The sequence below is a fragment of the Sminthopsis crassicaudata genome, chromosome 1, assembly GCF_048593235.1.
Source record: "Sminthopsis crassicaudata isolate SCR6 chromosome 1, ASM4859323v1, whole genome shotgun sequence".
Taxonomy (NCBI): domain Eukaryota; kingdom Metazoa; phylum Chordata; class Mammalia; order Dasyuromorphia; family Dasyuridae; genus Sminthopsis; species Sminthopsis crassicaudata.
The window spans coordinates 534,439,989-534,454,965 of NC_133617.1; the positions used below are offsets into that span (position 1 = coordinate 534,439,989).

General features: G+C 33.1%; 1 protein-coding gene across 1 annotated transcript in view; it reads right to left on the bottom strand.

Annotated features, from left to right (window-relative positions):
- Positions 1-14,977, bottom strand: part of LOC141550846 (uncharacterized) — a 153,030-nt gene that overhangs the window by 9,366 nt on the left and 128,687 nt on the right. Inside the window, exon 10 of the mRNA XM_074281919.1 lies at positions 4,657-4,843. Within this exon, the coding sequence (XP_074138020.1) occupies positions 4,657-4,843 (187 nt within the window). The remainder of the gene's footprint in view (positions 1-4,656; positions 4,844-14,977) is intronic.

The window sequence follows — 14,977 nt, forward strand, 5'->3', positions numbered from 1 at the left end:
TTTTTGGGGAGGATTCCTCTTAGGTTGGTTGAGAAGACATACGGAGTTTCTTCCGATTTTATGATTCTATATTACTTGGCCAATATTTTGCTTCCTTTTTAAGAAAAATAGAAAAGGTCTCTTTCTACCAAAAGATATTGCTATCAAAACAGTTTTAATATCGAGTTCTTGCTAATAATTGCTAGCAGTGTGATCACAGGTATTCATCTTTCCTAAGCTCCAATTTTCTTGTGTACAAAGGAAAGAAAAATAGGTACTTTTAGTACCTAGCTCATATGGTTTTTCATGAAGATAAAATAAAATAATGCACTTTGCAAATCTCATGGAAGTATAAAAATGTCAGTTATTATTAATATTACTGCTCAGCATCAGGACATTGCTATTGGAAGTAAGTCTGGACTTATTAATTAAAACATATTGTACAATGAAATAAATGGTGGAAACTGCCACAGAGTTTGCAGAAATTCAGCTTTTTTTCTGAAAAAAACCTACTCTATAACAAAACCCCATACTATAAATATGGATTTTCATTAGGGACAGAATTATTTTTCCATAATCACTTTGACAGAATGTTGGTTCTTAAATATTTAATGACAATATTTTAAATAATTGTCACTATACAAGTATTTGTAATTTCTAAATATGGAGACCTACTAAATATTAAGATGTGGGAATAGGACATAGCACTATATTTACTTCTATTTCATTCTTTACATCTTTTCTATATAGTTCAAATTGAAATGCTTCGAGGACAAGTTACTATCCTGCTAGTATTCTATTATATTTTATGTTCTATAGACAGGTACATAAATAATCTGTTTTATAGCTGAATAAAAATATTAGGATGCAAACTCATCTTTTATAAATTCAACAAAAGCATCATTGGTATAATTCAAGTAGCAGATAGTAGAATGGGGACAATATGCACCCCATCTTATTCCCATTAGATTTTGCTTTCTTTCACAGGGTCCTACTTGAAAAGCATTTAATTTCTTATAGTCTGGAGATTATGAGTATTTAGTATGGTGCCATCTATTTAAAACATTATTGTTGAGTTTTTATAATCAACATTCTTCAATGGATCCAAAGGTTACAATGGATCAGTAGATTATCACGGGCAACTATAACGGACAACATTTTGATTTAATAAGAGTACAGTTCCTATATAGACTTGATTGTTGAATTCTCTAGGATACTTTTAAATTTGTATTTGTAGTATGGAGATTTGTGGTCTATCAGCACATGAACAATAGAGAGGGGCTAATATATAATTTTAGCCATCAAGTAAAATCTGGATATCAGCTAGATTATAAATGGTTACATCTTATAGTGTATCATATACAGTTCTTATCACTTTAAAGTTTGGGTTCTTTAAACATAACCTTTCTTTCAATTTCTTGTGGTAATGAGGACCATTAACAAACAAAATCATATGATACAACCTTTTGTTGGATGTTTCTTTGTTGATATACTGTTGGCTGAGTTCACATGTAGATTTCCAATAGAAGATCTTTTTATTCCACTCTTGGAATGAAATCACTTCATAGATTTTCTCATAATAAATCATGCTCACTAATATTTAGAAAGTACAATGTCATATACTTTATTAACCACAATTTTTTCTTGGTGTAAGAAGGTGCTTGATGATATCTGCTTGTCCCAAAATATTGTTATGGGTATTTCAACATATATCATGTACTCCAAAAATGTCTATCAATATTCTTCCTTTTTTTATGGAGGAGTGTTAATTTATCTATAATTACTTTGCGGTGATGGGCCCTACACTTCATGAATATTACACAAGGTTTTGTTAGGATACCTTTCAAACATATTATAGTCTATCTTATAGTTCCCAAAGTATTTATTACAACTGGTATTGAAGAATTTTAAATTGCTCTAAACATATATTTTTAATTCAAGTATGGGATGGAATCCATTTAGGATGCCAGTGTCTTAACATATTTAGTTACAGCTTTCTCTTTGATTTCTTTATACTTGTGTGATGTGGAGGATGTTATCATTGTCATTGTATTCTTTTTTTTGTCATTTCTCTGCTGGTCATACTGCCAATGTCCTAGGACAAGCTGCTATCCCGTTTCACAAAAATATTAATGTTTGGGGAATCATTGCTCCTTTCGATAGAATAATTGCTACTTGTATTTGAATAAAAATAATGGATGTAAAGTCATCTTCTGTAGGCTCATGCTTTGGAATAACTAATAGTAGATAAGATGACAGGGATACTTTATACCTCAGCCTATTCCCATGTAGTTTTGATTACTTCTGCCCAATCATTATGATTCAAAAAATTGGAGATTACATGTACTTAGCATAATATCTATTAAAATGTTGTTCTTAAATTTTTATGCATCATGATTATGTCTGTGATAATAGTTCACTCTTTTTTTCTCCTTATAGGAACTGTTTCATTGTGCCTTACTATGAAATAAATGGGATTGGTTTATAATCAGATAATTGAACCAAATGATTATCTCCAAAATTCAAATTATACCTTATATAGTGAGTCGAGTAGTTCACATTTTTGTAATTTAAAGAAAGGTTCTATGCTAGAAACTTCTTTTGAGGGCCTTTATACTAAATTTGCAATTGCATGTTAAGAAATTAATTCAGTCCAGTCTTATATCTCATTTAGGTTAACAATAAGTATCTTCCCCCAAATCTCCATCCTCATCATTTGTATCATATTGTATTATTGTTCTTATATTCTCCACTCTTTCTTCCTCATTTTTTAAATTGAAGATTTTTAAAAGTTAACAGAAATCTATTTTCTTATCCCCTTAGCTTTCCACCATTAAAAAAGAGAAGAAAATTTCCTTATAACAAATATGCAGTCAAAAAATCTGAACAGAAGTAAGTGCAAGTACATGCATATGTGTACATGCATATGTACTGTCAAAAAAAAGTTATAATTATAAAATAAAATGAAAATTAAATTAAAAAAAAAAACTTAAAATTACAAAACAAAACAAAACAAAAAACCAAATATGCAGTCAAGCAAAACTAATTCCCTCATTTTTTGGTAGTCAAAAAATATGCCTCAATCTGCACCATGAATTCCTCATTTTTTCTGTTAAGATGTGGATACCATGTTTTATTAAAGATTTTGGGTTTTTTTTTTTTTTTTTTTTTTGGCATTCAGGATAGTCATTACATTACAGATTTTTTTGTGTGTGTGTGTGTGTGTTCACAATGCTGTTATTGTAGTATAAATTGTTCTCTCAGTTCTGCACATTTTGTTCTTCATCAGTTTGCAAAGTTATTCAAAACTGTTTGGTTTTATGATATTGATGGTATATTATAGTATAAGTTGTTCTCATTCTGCTTACTTCCCTCTATAGCAAATTTTACAAGCTTTTCTATGGCTTTTAAAAATCATGTATTTATTTGTTACTGAACAATAATATTCCAACATATTCTTATAACAAAATTTGTTCAGACATTTCCCAGTTGATAGGCATATTTTTAGTTTCAGATTTTTGGCACAAAAAAAAAAGTTGCTTACTTTTTTGCAATAGAGGACCTTTTTTCTTTTTCTTGATCTCTTTGGATATAGACATGTCAGTAGCATATCTGGGTTAAAGGGCAAGCACAATCTAAGACTTTTGATGTGAAGTTTCAATGCTTTCCAAAATGATTATACCCACCTACAATTCTACTGACAGTGCCCTAAAGGGCCTAGTTTCCCACGACTCTAAAATCTAATTCATTTTATAAATTATCTTTACCCATTTGATGGGTATGAGATAGAACTACAAAATTACTTTAATTTGCTTTTCTCTAATTATTAGTCATTTGAAGCCTGATAATATATAGGTATAGATAGCTTGGGTTTCTTCTCTTGAGAATTGCCTGTTCATATCAACCATTTGTTGAATCTTATAATATTCCTTTCTCTGCTTAGATCAGGACCCAAACTGGGTTCATTTGTAATCTTCAGAAAAAAGATCTTTTCCCTCAATCTCCTGGCCAAATGTAGATTAAGGTTGTCTGTGGGATGGGAGGGAGCAGAAGAGAAGAATTTGATTTGGAACTCAAAATTTAAAAAAAAATTGTAAAAAATGTTTTAACATGTATTTTTGGGGAAATTAAACCTTAAATTAAAAAAAAAAAAAACCCAGAAGTGAGACCTTTTTTGGAATGGGTCTGGAAGTTCTAGGACCAGCTTGTTAAGCTACAGTATCAGTAATGATACTGGTATTTAAACTTTGATGCTTACCAGCTGGATTATCAGATCCAAAGAATTTACTTTCTTATATATTTAAGACATTTGAGTGAATAAGATTGGGTATTCAAAAGGTGAGTGGTACATGTGGCCCATTCTTTTCAGATAGTGATTACCATTGTTACCCATGAATTTGTTGGTGCTAAAAATAGAGTCCTAGCTAAGCTTTCTTTTAGATACTAGGGTACCAAAATCTCGCTGGTTTCCATTTTAAAAATTTCAAGGAGAATAGTGTGGAACTATTATTATATATAATGATGCTGACTCAAAAAAATTGTTCAAAGTAGGAAGAGAGGTTTACAGGATTATAAATAAATAAATATATATATATATGTATATATATATATTTCTTTTTCTTAATCTATATCAATTCATTCATTTAAAATTGCTTTTGAATGATCTGGAGTACTTACCTGTGGCCTGAGTGGAGCGAATGCTGGCATAGAAATACAGACAACCATCTTTTAGAATGCAGTAATATTGGACCCAAACATCCTGATCCCTATCCAGCTGGTGTAGAAGACCTAGACACTCTGGATTCTTGATGGCCAAGGGTGGAAGATCGCTGTTGTGCAGTGTTACATCTATCCAGACATGATTCTGTATATTCGGCACAAAGGAATAATTTAAGATATAAAACTGGAAATTAAGATATTAAAACTATTAAAAAAAATCATAGACTTGTACATTGGAAAGAACCTTAGTTATCATTAGGCCATTGTTCAATTAATTTTAGTTGTGTCTAATTCTTCATGACACTGTTTGGACTTTTCTTGGCAAAAATATTGAAGTGGCTTGACATTTTCTTTTCCGGCTCATCTTATAGATGAGAAAATTGAGGGAAATAGAATAAAATGATTTATCTAGGGTCACACAGCTAGCATGATGTTTTTAGTGATGTTGTTAAATGCCTTCAATGAGGACAAAAGTGGCATCAAGGTACATTGAAACTAAATTATGCTGACAGCAAATTATTTAACTGGAAAAGGCTACAAGCTAAAACTAAAGTAGAGGAAGAGTTGATATTAGACTTTTTGTTTGCAGATGATATAATGCACTTAATGTATCCTTCAAGACTGAGATGTAACAAAATATGAATCAACTTTCTGCTACAATAAAACAGAAGTTCTTCACCAGCCAGTACTACATCATCCATATGTGAATCATTGGTTATACAACAAATGGAGAAATTTTGAATGCTGTGGATAAATTTGTAATACAGTTATTACTTCCACTTCTTAGGGAGTGGGGCACTGTGCCCCTTCGATCTAGAAAATCTATGTAAATGTTTTGGCTTTTCCTTTCTACCAGAGAAGAAATCTGAATTTTTTTTTTCTTTTATGGGATGCTTACAGTATTTTACTGTAAAATTTGGGTTGATATTATACGTATATTACATATATTTTGTGCATTTTTGAGTTTCTAAACTTTTTTAGTCTTGTCTGCTGGCTTTTGTATATCATGGCTTCAGTAATTGTCCCCTATCCCCATTTCCATTTAATTTCTTATACTGAATGCATAATACCAAAACCTCAGTGGGGAAAATCATGATGTGGGAGGAATAACTACATATTTTCCAGAGATTTACACAAATGATGAAGCCGATGCACTGGATGGTACAACAGAGCCATGACAGGAAACTGAATTGATTCCATTTGAATTGTCTTAGGAATATTTTGAAGAGGTTTTTTCTTGAGCCAAATATTCAAATTCTATTACAGTGAACACAACTCCAATGAATTGGCCACTTTGTTCAAATGCCAAACATAATGTTTGCCTAAAAGACTATTTTACAATGAGTGTAAACTATTAGCATTTTGTTTTCCTCCCCAGGTTATTTTTTACCTTCCGAATCCAATTCTACCTTTGCAACAACAACAACAACAACAACAACAACAACAACAACAACACAATTCGGTTCTGCACATATATATTGTACCTAGGATATACTATAACATATTTAACATATATGGTAATGTCTGCCATCTAGGGGAGGGGATGGAGGGAAGTAGAGGAAAATTCGAAACAGAAGGGAGTACAAGGGATAATGTTGTAAAAAATGTTATAATTATAAAATTAATAAAATAAAATAAAGACTATTTTACAGAGAACTCATACAAAGCAAGTGCTGACAGGGAGGTAAGAAGTGATACTAGGATGTTTTCAAGGTCTTTCTGGAGAACTTTGGAATCAATTGTGAAACATGAAACATACTGACCCAAGACTGCCCATATCAAAGAAGGTGCTATGCTCTATGAGTGATGCAGAATTGCAGTAACTCAAAACAAAAACAAAAGTGAGAGCTGCAATTTTAGAACCATCTCCATTCTAATTGTTCATCTACACTATTTGTGCCCAATCTGTGATGGAGCTTTCTGAGTTCATATTTGGTTTGGAGTCACAATCTGAAACACTGTACCTTGACCTCAATCTAGTAATGTCATTTTAGTTCTCCTTGAGAATGAAGGACAACAATCATCCACATGTGTCAGATTTGAACTCTGGAAGTTGAATCTTCTTTACTTTAGTCAGACCCAACACTTTATTCACTTTGGATTACATACTGCCAAAGAAGAATTCTGCTTTAGGCAAAAGTTATGCATGAAAAACCAATCTCACTCCTATTAATGGCTCTCTTGACCTACTGACTCCCTGGTTTTGGATCATGATTATGAATCCCTTTTTTTGCCTCTGCAGTAGTCCTTAGACTTAATTTCCTTGTGAACTCTGGTTTGAGAGTATCCTTTTTAACCTTTTGATCATAACTCAGTGGTATTCTTTCCCTAGGAGATGTCTTTTCTTGCTCTGTTCATTGCCTCCTACTCTCTGGAAATGATTATCTTTTTTGTCTATAAAGAGATAAGGCTTCTAAAAAAATTTGAAATTGAAACCAATTTTCTTCCTCTGTTTAATGGGGAAGAATTAATTTTTCCTTAGCTCTCTTAGGATGATGGGCCTTGCATTTCATTAATATTGTGAAGATTCCTTGTTAGGTTGCTTTCCAAATCTTTTACAATGCTTTATAGTTATCAAACTGTATATTAAGGCAGGTATTATGTAGATGTTAATTGCTTTAAATATGTTTTTTTTATATAGTTTGATTTCAGGATGCAAATGAGTCTCTACTTAACTTGAATATCAGCTTCAGGTTAAACATTTTTACAATGTAAAGACAATTCCTATTGACAGAGAAACAGGCAAAATTAGACTTTATCAGCTTTGCCTTAACTCTGTTGTTTCATCTAATGTTATTTTTATCAAAATTGGCTATTTCTCCCAAATTTGTGTAATCTTCATCTCTGATAAGCTAACCATCTATGCCTTTATTCAAATCATTGCTAAAAGCACAGAGACAAGCATACATCCATGGACCACTCCATGGATACCTACCAAGCTAGGTGTTCAAACTATAATAATAAGAGTAATTTATCATTATCATCATCATTATTATTATTATTATTATTATTATTATTATTATTATTAGAGTCTTTTAAAGAACATGTTCCTATTCCTTGTTAATTCTTTTCCCATCATTTCCAATTCAAAAATCATTCTCTTTAGAAAAAAAAATTAGAAAATAAAGAGAATTGAGAAGCTCTGATTTCTCTCTCTTGTCTGCTTTTTGTAATCACATCTTACCAAGAGGGGACGGTTCAGGGATACAATGGATTAAAATGCCAAGCCTAGATTCAGGAAGATGAGTCTTCCTGAATTCAACTCCGACCTCAGACACTTAGCAGTTTTATGATCCTGGGCAAGCCATTTAAACCTGTTAGCTTCAGTTTCTTCATTTGTAAAATAAGCTAGAAAAGGAAATGGTAAACCATCCTGTATCTTTGCCAAAAAAAAGCAAACAAAAAACACAAATGGGATTACAAGTAATTGGACATGACTGAAATGATTGAAAAAACAAAAATCACAAGCAACATTTCTATTCTTTCTTTGATCCTCCCATTTTTCTCAAATATAGTTGAAGTTTTTTGTTGTCCTTAGCTTCATAACCAGTTTCACTCTCTTAGCTTGTTTTACTTATAGCATTGTGTTAATCTTATAAATTTATTCTCTGTCACTTATCTTTCTATATTTTGTAATTTTTTTTTATTCATTTTTCCAAATTATCCCCTCCCTCCCTCCACTCCCTCCCCACGATGGCAGGCAATCCCATACATTTTACATGTGTCACAATATAACCTAGATACAATATGTGTGTGTAAATACCATTTTCTTGTTGCACATTAATTATTAGCTTCCGAAGGTATAAGTAACCTGGGTAGATAGACAGTAGTGCTAACAATTTACATTCACTTCCCAGTGTTCCTTCTCTGGGTATAGTTATTTCTGTCCATCATTGATCAACTGGAAGTGAGTTGGATCTTCTTTATGTTGAAGATTTCCACTTCCATCAGAATACATCCTCATACAGTATTGTTGTTGAAGTGTATAGTGATTTTCTGGTTCTGCTCATTTCACTCAGCAACAGTTGATTTAAGTCTCTCCAGGCCTCTCTGTATTCCTCCTGCTGGTCATTTCTTACAGAGCAATAATATTCCATAACCTTCATATACCACAATTTACCCAACCATTCTCCAATTGATGGACATCCATTCAACTTCCAGTTTCTAGTTACAACAAAAAGAGCTGCCACAAACATTTTGGCACATACAGGTCCCTTTCCACTCTTTAGTATTTCTTTGGGATATAATCCCAATAACAGCAATGCTGGGTCAAAGGGTATGCACAGTTTGATAACTTTTTGGGCATAGTTCCAAATTGCTCTCCAGAATGGCTGGATTCTTTCACAACTCCACCAACAATGTATCAGTGTCCCAGTTTTCCCACATCCCCTCCAACATTCATCATTATTTGTTCCTGTCATCTTAGCCAATCTGACAGGTGTGTAGTGGTATCTCAGCATTGTCTTAATTTGCATTTCTCTGATCAGTAGTGATTTGGAACACTCTTTCATATGAGTGGAAATAGTTTCAATTTAATCATCTGAGAACTGTCTGTTCATATCCCTTGACCATTTATCAATTGGAGAATGGTTTGGTTTCCTATAAATCAGAGTCAGTTCTCTATATATTTTGGAAATGAGACCTTTGTCTGAACCTTTCCTTTTAAAAATATTTTCCCAATTTGTTACTTCCCTTCTAATCTTGTTTGCATTAGTATTGTTTGTACAGAAACTTTTTAGTTTGATGTAATCAAAATCTTCTATTTTGTGATCAATAATGATCTCTAATTCTCCTCTGGTCATAAATTCCTTTCTCCTCCACAGGTCTGAGAGGTAGACTATTCCCTGTTCCTCTAATCTATTTATGATCTCATTCTTTATGCCTAAATCATGGACCCATTTTGATCTTATCTTGGTATATGGTGTTAAGTGTGGGTCCATATCTAATTTCTGCCATACTAATTTCCAGTTTTCCCAACAGTTTCTTCCGAATAATGAATTTTTGTCCCTAATGTTGGTATCTTTGGGTTTGTCAAAGATTAGATTGCTATAGATGTACCCTTTTTTTGGTCCTTTGTATCTAATCTGTTCCACTGATCTACCGTTCTATTTCTTAGCCAGTACCAAATGGTTTTGGTGACTGCTGCTATATAATATAGCTTTAGATCAGGTACACTTAGACCACCTTTCTCTGAGTTTTTTTTCATTAGTTCCCTTGCAATTCTCGACCTTTTATTCTTCCATATGAATTTTGTTGTTATTTTTTCTAGGTCATTGAAATAGTTTCTTGGGAGTCTGATTGGTATAGCACTAAATAAATAGATTAGTTTGGGGAGTATTGTCATCTTTATTATATTCGCTCGGCCTATCCAAGAGCACTGAATGTCTTTCCAATTATTTAAATCTGACTTTATTTTTGTGGCAAGTGTTTTGTAATTTTTCTCATACAATTCATGACTATTCTTTGGTAGATGGATTCCCAAATACTTTATACTCTCAACATTTGTTTGGAATGGAATTTCTCTTTGTATCTCTTGCTGTTGCATTTTGTTGGTGATATATAAGAATGCTGAGGATTTATGTGGATTTATTTTGTATCCTGCCACTTTGCTAAAATTCTGAATTATTTCTAATAGCTTTTTAGCAGAGTCTTTGGGGTTTTCTAAGTATACCCTCATGTCATCTGCAAAAAGTAATAGTTTGATTTCCTCTTTTCCTACTCTAATTCCTTGAATCTCTTTCTCGGCTCTTATTGCCGAGGCTAGCGTTTCTAGTACTATATTGAATAGTAATGGTGATAGTGGGCAACCTTGTTTCACTCCTGAAATATATGCTCCTGATTATTCTAAGGAATAATCCATTTATTCCTATACTCTCAAGAGTTTTTAGTAGGAATGGATGTTGGATTTTGTCAAATACTTTTTCTGCATCTATTGAGATGATCATATGGTTTTAATTAATTTGATTATGAATATGGTCAATTATACTAATAGTTTTCCTAATATTAAACCAGCCCTGCATTCCTGGTATGAATCCTACTTGATCATAGTGTATTATCCTGGGGATGATTTTCTGAAGTCTTTTTGCTAATATCTTATTTAAGATTTTAGTATCAATATTCATTAAGGAAATTGGTCTATAATTTTCTTTCTCAGTTTTCGATCGACCTGGTTTAGGTATCAGTACCATGTCTGTGTCATAAAAGGAGTTTGGTAGGACTCCTTCATTCCCTATTTTTTCAAATAGTTTATATAGCATTGGGGCTAATTGTTCTTTAAATGTTTGGTAGAATTCACATGTAAATCCATCTGGTGCAGGGGATTTTTTCCTGGGGAGTTGATTAATAGCTTGTTCTATTTCTTTTTCTGAAATGGAACTATTTAAGCAATTTATCTCCTCCTATGTTAATCTAGGGAGCCTATATTTTTGGAGGAAGTCATCCATTTCACTTAAGTTATCAAATTTATTGGCATAAAGTTGGGCAAAGTAACTCATTATTTCTTTAATTTCCTCTTCATTGGTGGAAAGATCCCCCTTTTCATTTGTAAGACTGACAATTTGATTTTCCTCTTTCCTTTTTCTGATCAGATTTACCAAAGGTTTATCTATTTTATTGGCTTTTTCATAAAACCAACTCTTGGTTTTATTTATTAATTCAATAGTTTTTTTACTTTCAATATTATTGATTTCTCCTTTTAATTTTTGTATTTCAAGTTTAATTTTTGGTTGGGGGTTTTGTAATTAAAAAAAAAATCTAAGTTATTTGGTAAGTTACATACATATTGGTCTCTTCAGAAAGTTCCCATTTTCCCTCAACTCCATTTTTAAGATCTTCTAGTTCCTCCTAGGCCAAATATCTGTGCTGATTTTTAATTCATAGGTTCCTATCTATCCTTCTTTTATAGGACAAGGATAAGGAATGGACCTTAAATTAAAATTGTATAGGAAACCAATAGGTGAGAAAACTCCTTTTACTAATGTAAATTGGGTCTCTACTCTGAATCATAGTATTATATAATGTTGCCTAGAGCATGGAGGTTAAATGATTTGTACAAGGTTACACAGTTTGTGTGTCATGGATAGTCTTCTTAGCTTTAAGAACAGTTATCTAGTTAATTCATCATATTCTCTCTCTACCTTTTTATATGGAACCTTTGAAATCTGCTTTTCCAAAAATCTATCTGATCCCCAATAGATTTTTCTCCTTTTTGTTTCTTCTTCCTTTTGAAGTTGTCTTTAAAGCAAATCAAGAACTTTGACTGCTTGATGTATGTGTGTGTGTATAAATGTGGTGAAAGAGGGAGACAGAGAGACAGAGACAGACACAGAGACAGAGAGAGAGACAGAGACACAGAGACAGAGAGAGAGACAGAGACACAGAGACAGAGAGACAGAGACACAGAGACAGAGACACAGAGACAGAGACACAGAGAGACAGAGACAGAGAGAGACACAGAGAGAGAGAGACACAGAGAGAGAGAGACACAGAGAGAGAGAGACACAGAGAGAGAGAGACACAGAGAGAGAGAGACACAGAGAGAGAGAGACACAGAGAGAGAGAGACACAGAGAGAGAGAGACAGAGAGAGAGAGACAGAGAGAGAGAGACAGAGAGAGAGAGAGACAGAGAGAGAGACAGAGAGAGAGAGAGACACAGAGAGAGAGACAGAGAGAGAGAGACAGAGAGAGAGAGACAGAGAGAGAGAGACAGAGAGAGACAGAAGACAGCAGATAGATTATTATTATGTCACATCTCTGTACCCGATTTATGATGTTTCTAGAATTACTTGCTATCTAGGTAGATTACAGTGAGTTTTATAGATCATAGTTAATGGCAAAGCTGAAAAATACCTCTTGAGTTTTTTTTGACTTAGTCCAATGCTCTTTCTATTATATCACTTGAATTTCCCAATACTCATACTTTGACATGTCTTTTCTAAAATACATAGCATTTCTCTTTGCATTAAATAGATTAAAAGAATAAATGTTCATTTACAGTGAAAGAACAGGGGGTGGTGGTATGTGAGAATGAAAAAGTCTCAGAACAGAAAGTGACAAAATTCTCCCTATATGAGACTACAATGAATTGGTTGTATTTTGGGGTTCAATTTGTGTCTGAAGATATCCTTTGTGACCAAAGATAGCCTTGTTATTACATAGTTCTCTTCAATTAAAACATATCATCTATTTTTAAAATATTTTAAAATTTTGAGTTTCAAATTCTCTCTCTCCCTCCAGTCCCTTCCCTATATAATGAAAAGGTAAGGAATAGGATATCAATTACACATGTGAAATCATACAAAACATTTCCATATTAACCACATTACAAAAAAGCAAGAAAAATAAGGAAAGTAAGAAAATTATGTTTCAATTTTAACTCGGAGTTAAGTAGTTCTGTTATGCCACAGTTCTCAGTTTCTCTAATTATTCTGACCCAGTCCCAACTCAGTTTCCCTGCTTCTCAAAGATCAGTCCTGCAAAACCTCCCCTCCCTTTTTATCAGAATATTTGATAAGGATAAAGAATGTCAGATACTGTCTTATCAAGATGCCTCTCCCCATGTTCAGGGTGCCTTCCCCTATTATGTCATCTCCCGCTCACCCTGTCAGAGTCCCATTCCTGCTCTCAGCACTCTGACTCCGCTGCTGCCTCTGTCATCTCCCTGAGTCTGAGTCATGTGTATATCCCTCATTGAGAACTCGCATTGTTTGCTGGATTCTTGGAGATGATAGTCTCATTCAGCCCTGGGATCAAACCATGGATCCATGTGGTCCCAGCAAATCTCTCCATTAAATAAATTATTAAATACTCTCTAATCTCTATCTTGCCTCCATTTCTCTGGCATTACAGTTCTTTCTTTGGAGTAGATAGTATTTTTCATCATGAATTCTTAAGAATTGTCTTGTATCATTTTATTGATCAGAGTAGCTACGTCTTCCTTAGTTGATCATCATTACATTGATCTTCTAGTATTGGTCACTTCACTTTGCATAAGATCATACAAGTCCTTCCCATTTTTCCCTGAAACAATGCTGCTCATCATCCTTATAGCAAGATATTATTCCTTCACAATCACATATCACAACATGTTCAGTCATCCCTCAATTTCCAATTCTTTGCCACCCACAAAAGATCTACTATAAATATTTTTGCATATAAATCTGTTTCCTTTTATCTTTTTGGGATAGAGAACTAATAGTGATATTTCTGGATCAAAGGCTTTAGTTTTATTTATAATTATTATGACCCTTGGGCATAGTTTTAAATTGTTCTTCTGAAAAGTTGGATCAGGGACAGCTAGGTGGCGCAGTGGATAGAGCACCAGCCTTGAATTCAGGAGGACCCCAGTTCAAATTTGGTCTCAGACACTTAACACTTCCTAGCTGTGTGACCCTGGGCAAATCACTTAACCCCAAATGCCTCAGGGAAAAAAAAAAAAAAAAAAAAAAAAGGACCAGTTCACAATTCCTTAGTGTACCTATTTCCCCACATCCCCTCCAACATTTATCTCTTATAATAAGTGTAATATGGCATCTCAGTCATTTGAATTTGCATTTTTCTAATTAATAGTGATTTAGAGTATCTCTTCATATGACTAAAGATAACTTTGATTTCTTCTTCTGAAAACAGTCTGACCATTTATCAGTTGAGAAATGGCTCTTATTTTTATAAATTTAACTCAATTCCTTATGAATTTGAGAAATGAGACTTTTAAATTACTTATTGAAATATTGTCTATAGATATCTTTTAACAAAATGTAGTTCCCTTGATTATTCCTTCTAATTAGGTCTACTTTTACCTTTTGCTTTGCCTGAGATCATGGTTGACACACCTTTTTTTTTTTTTTTTTTTTTTTTGCTTTAGCTGAAGCCTATGTTCTTTTCCAGATTCTCACTTTAATTTTGCATATGTCTTTCATTTCAAGTGTATTTCTTAAAAACATATTGTTAGACTCTGGTTTCCAATCAATTCTGTTTTCTGCTTCATTTTATAGACGAGTTCATCCCATTCACTGTCAGGATCACTGAGTATTTCATTTTATTGCATTCTATTTATCCTTCTCTCTCTCTTTTTAGCCTATTCCTTTTCAAAAATTATTTTGCTTCTAATCATTTCCTCTCTAAATCCTCCCTTCCTCTTATCACCTTCTCCCTTTTTCTTATTGCCTTTCTTTACTCCTTCCCTATTTAAGATAGGTTCTATACCTGACTGTATATTTATTCTTCCTTCTTTTAAACCAATTCACATGAGAGCAAGACTTAAGCATCACCCCTCCTTTC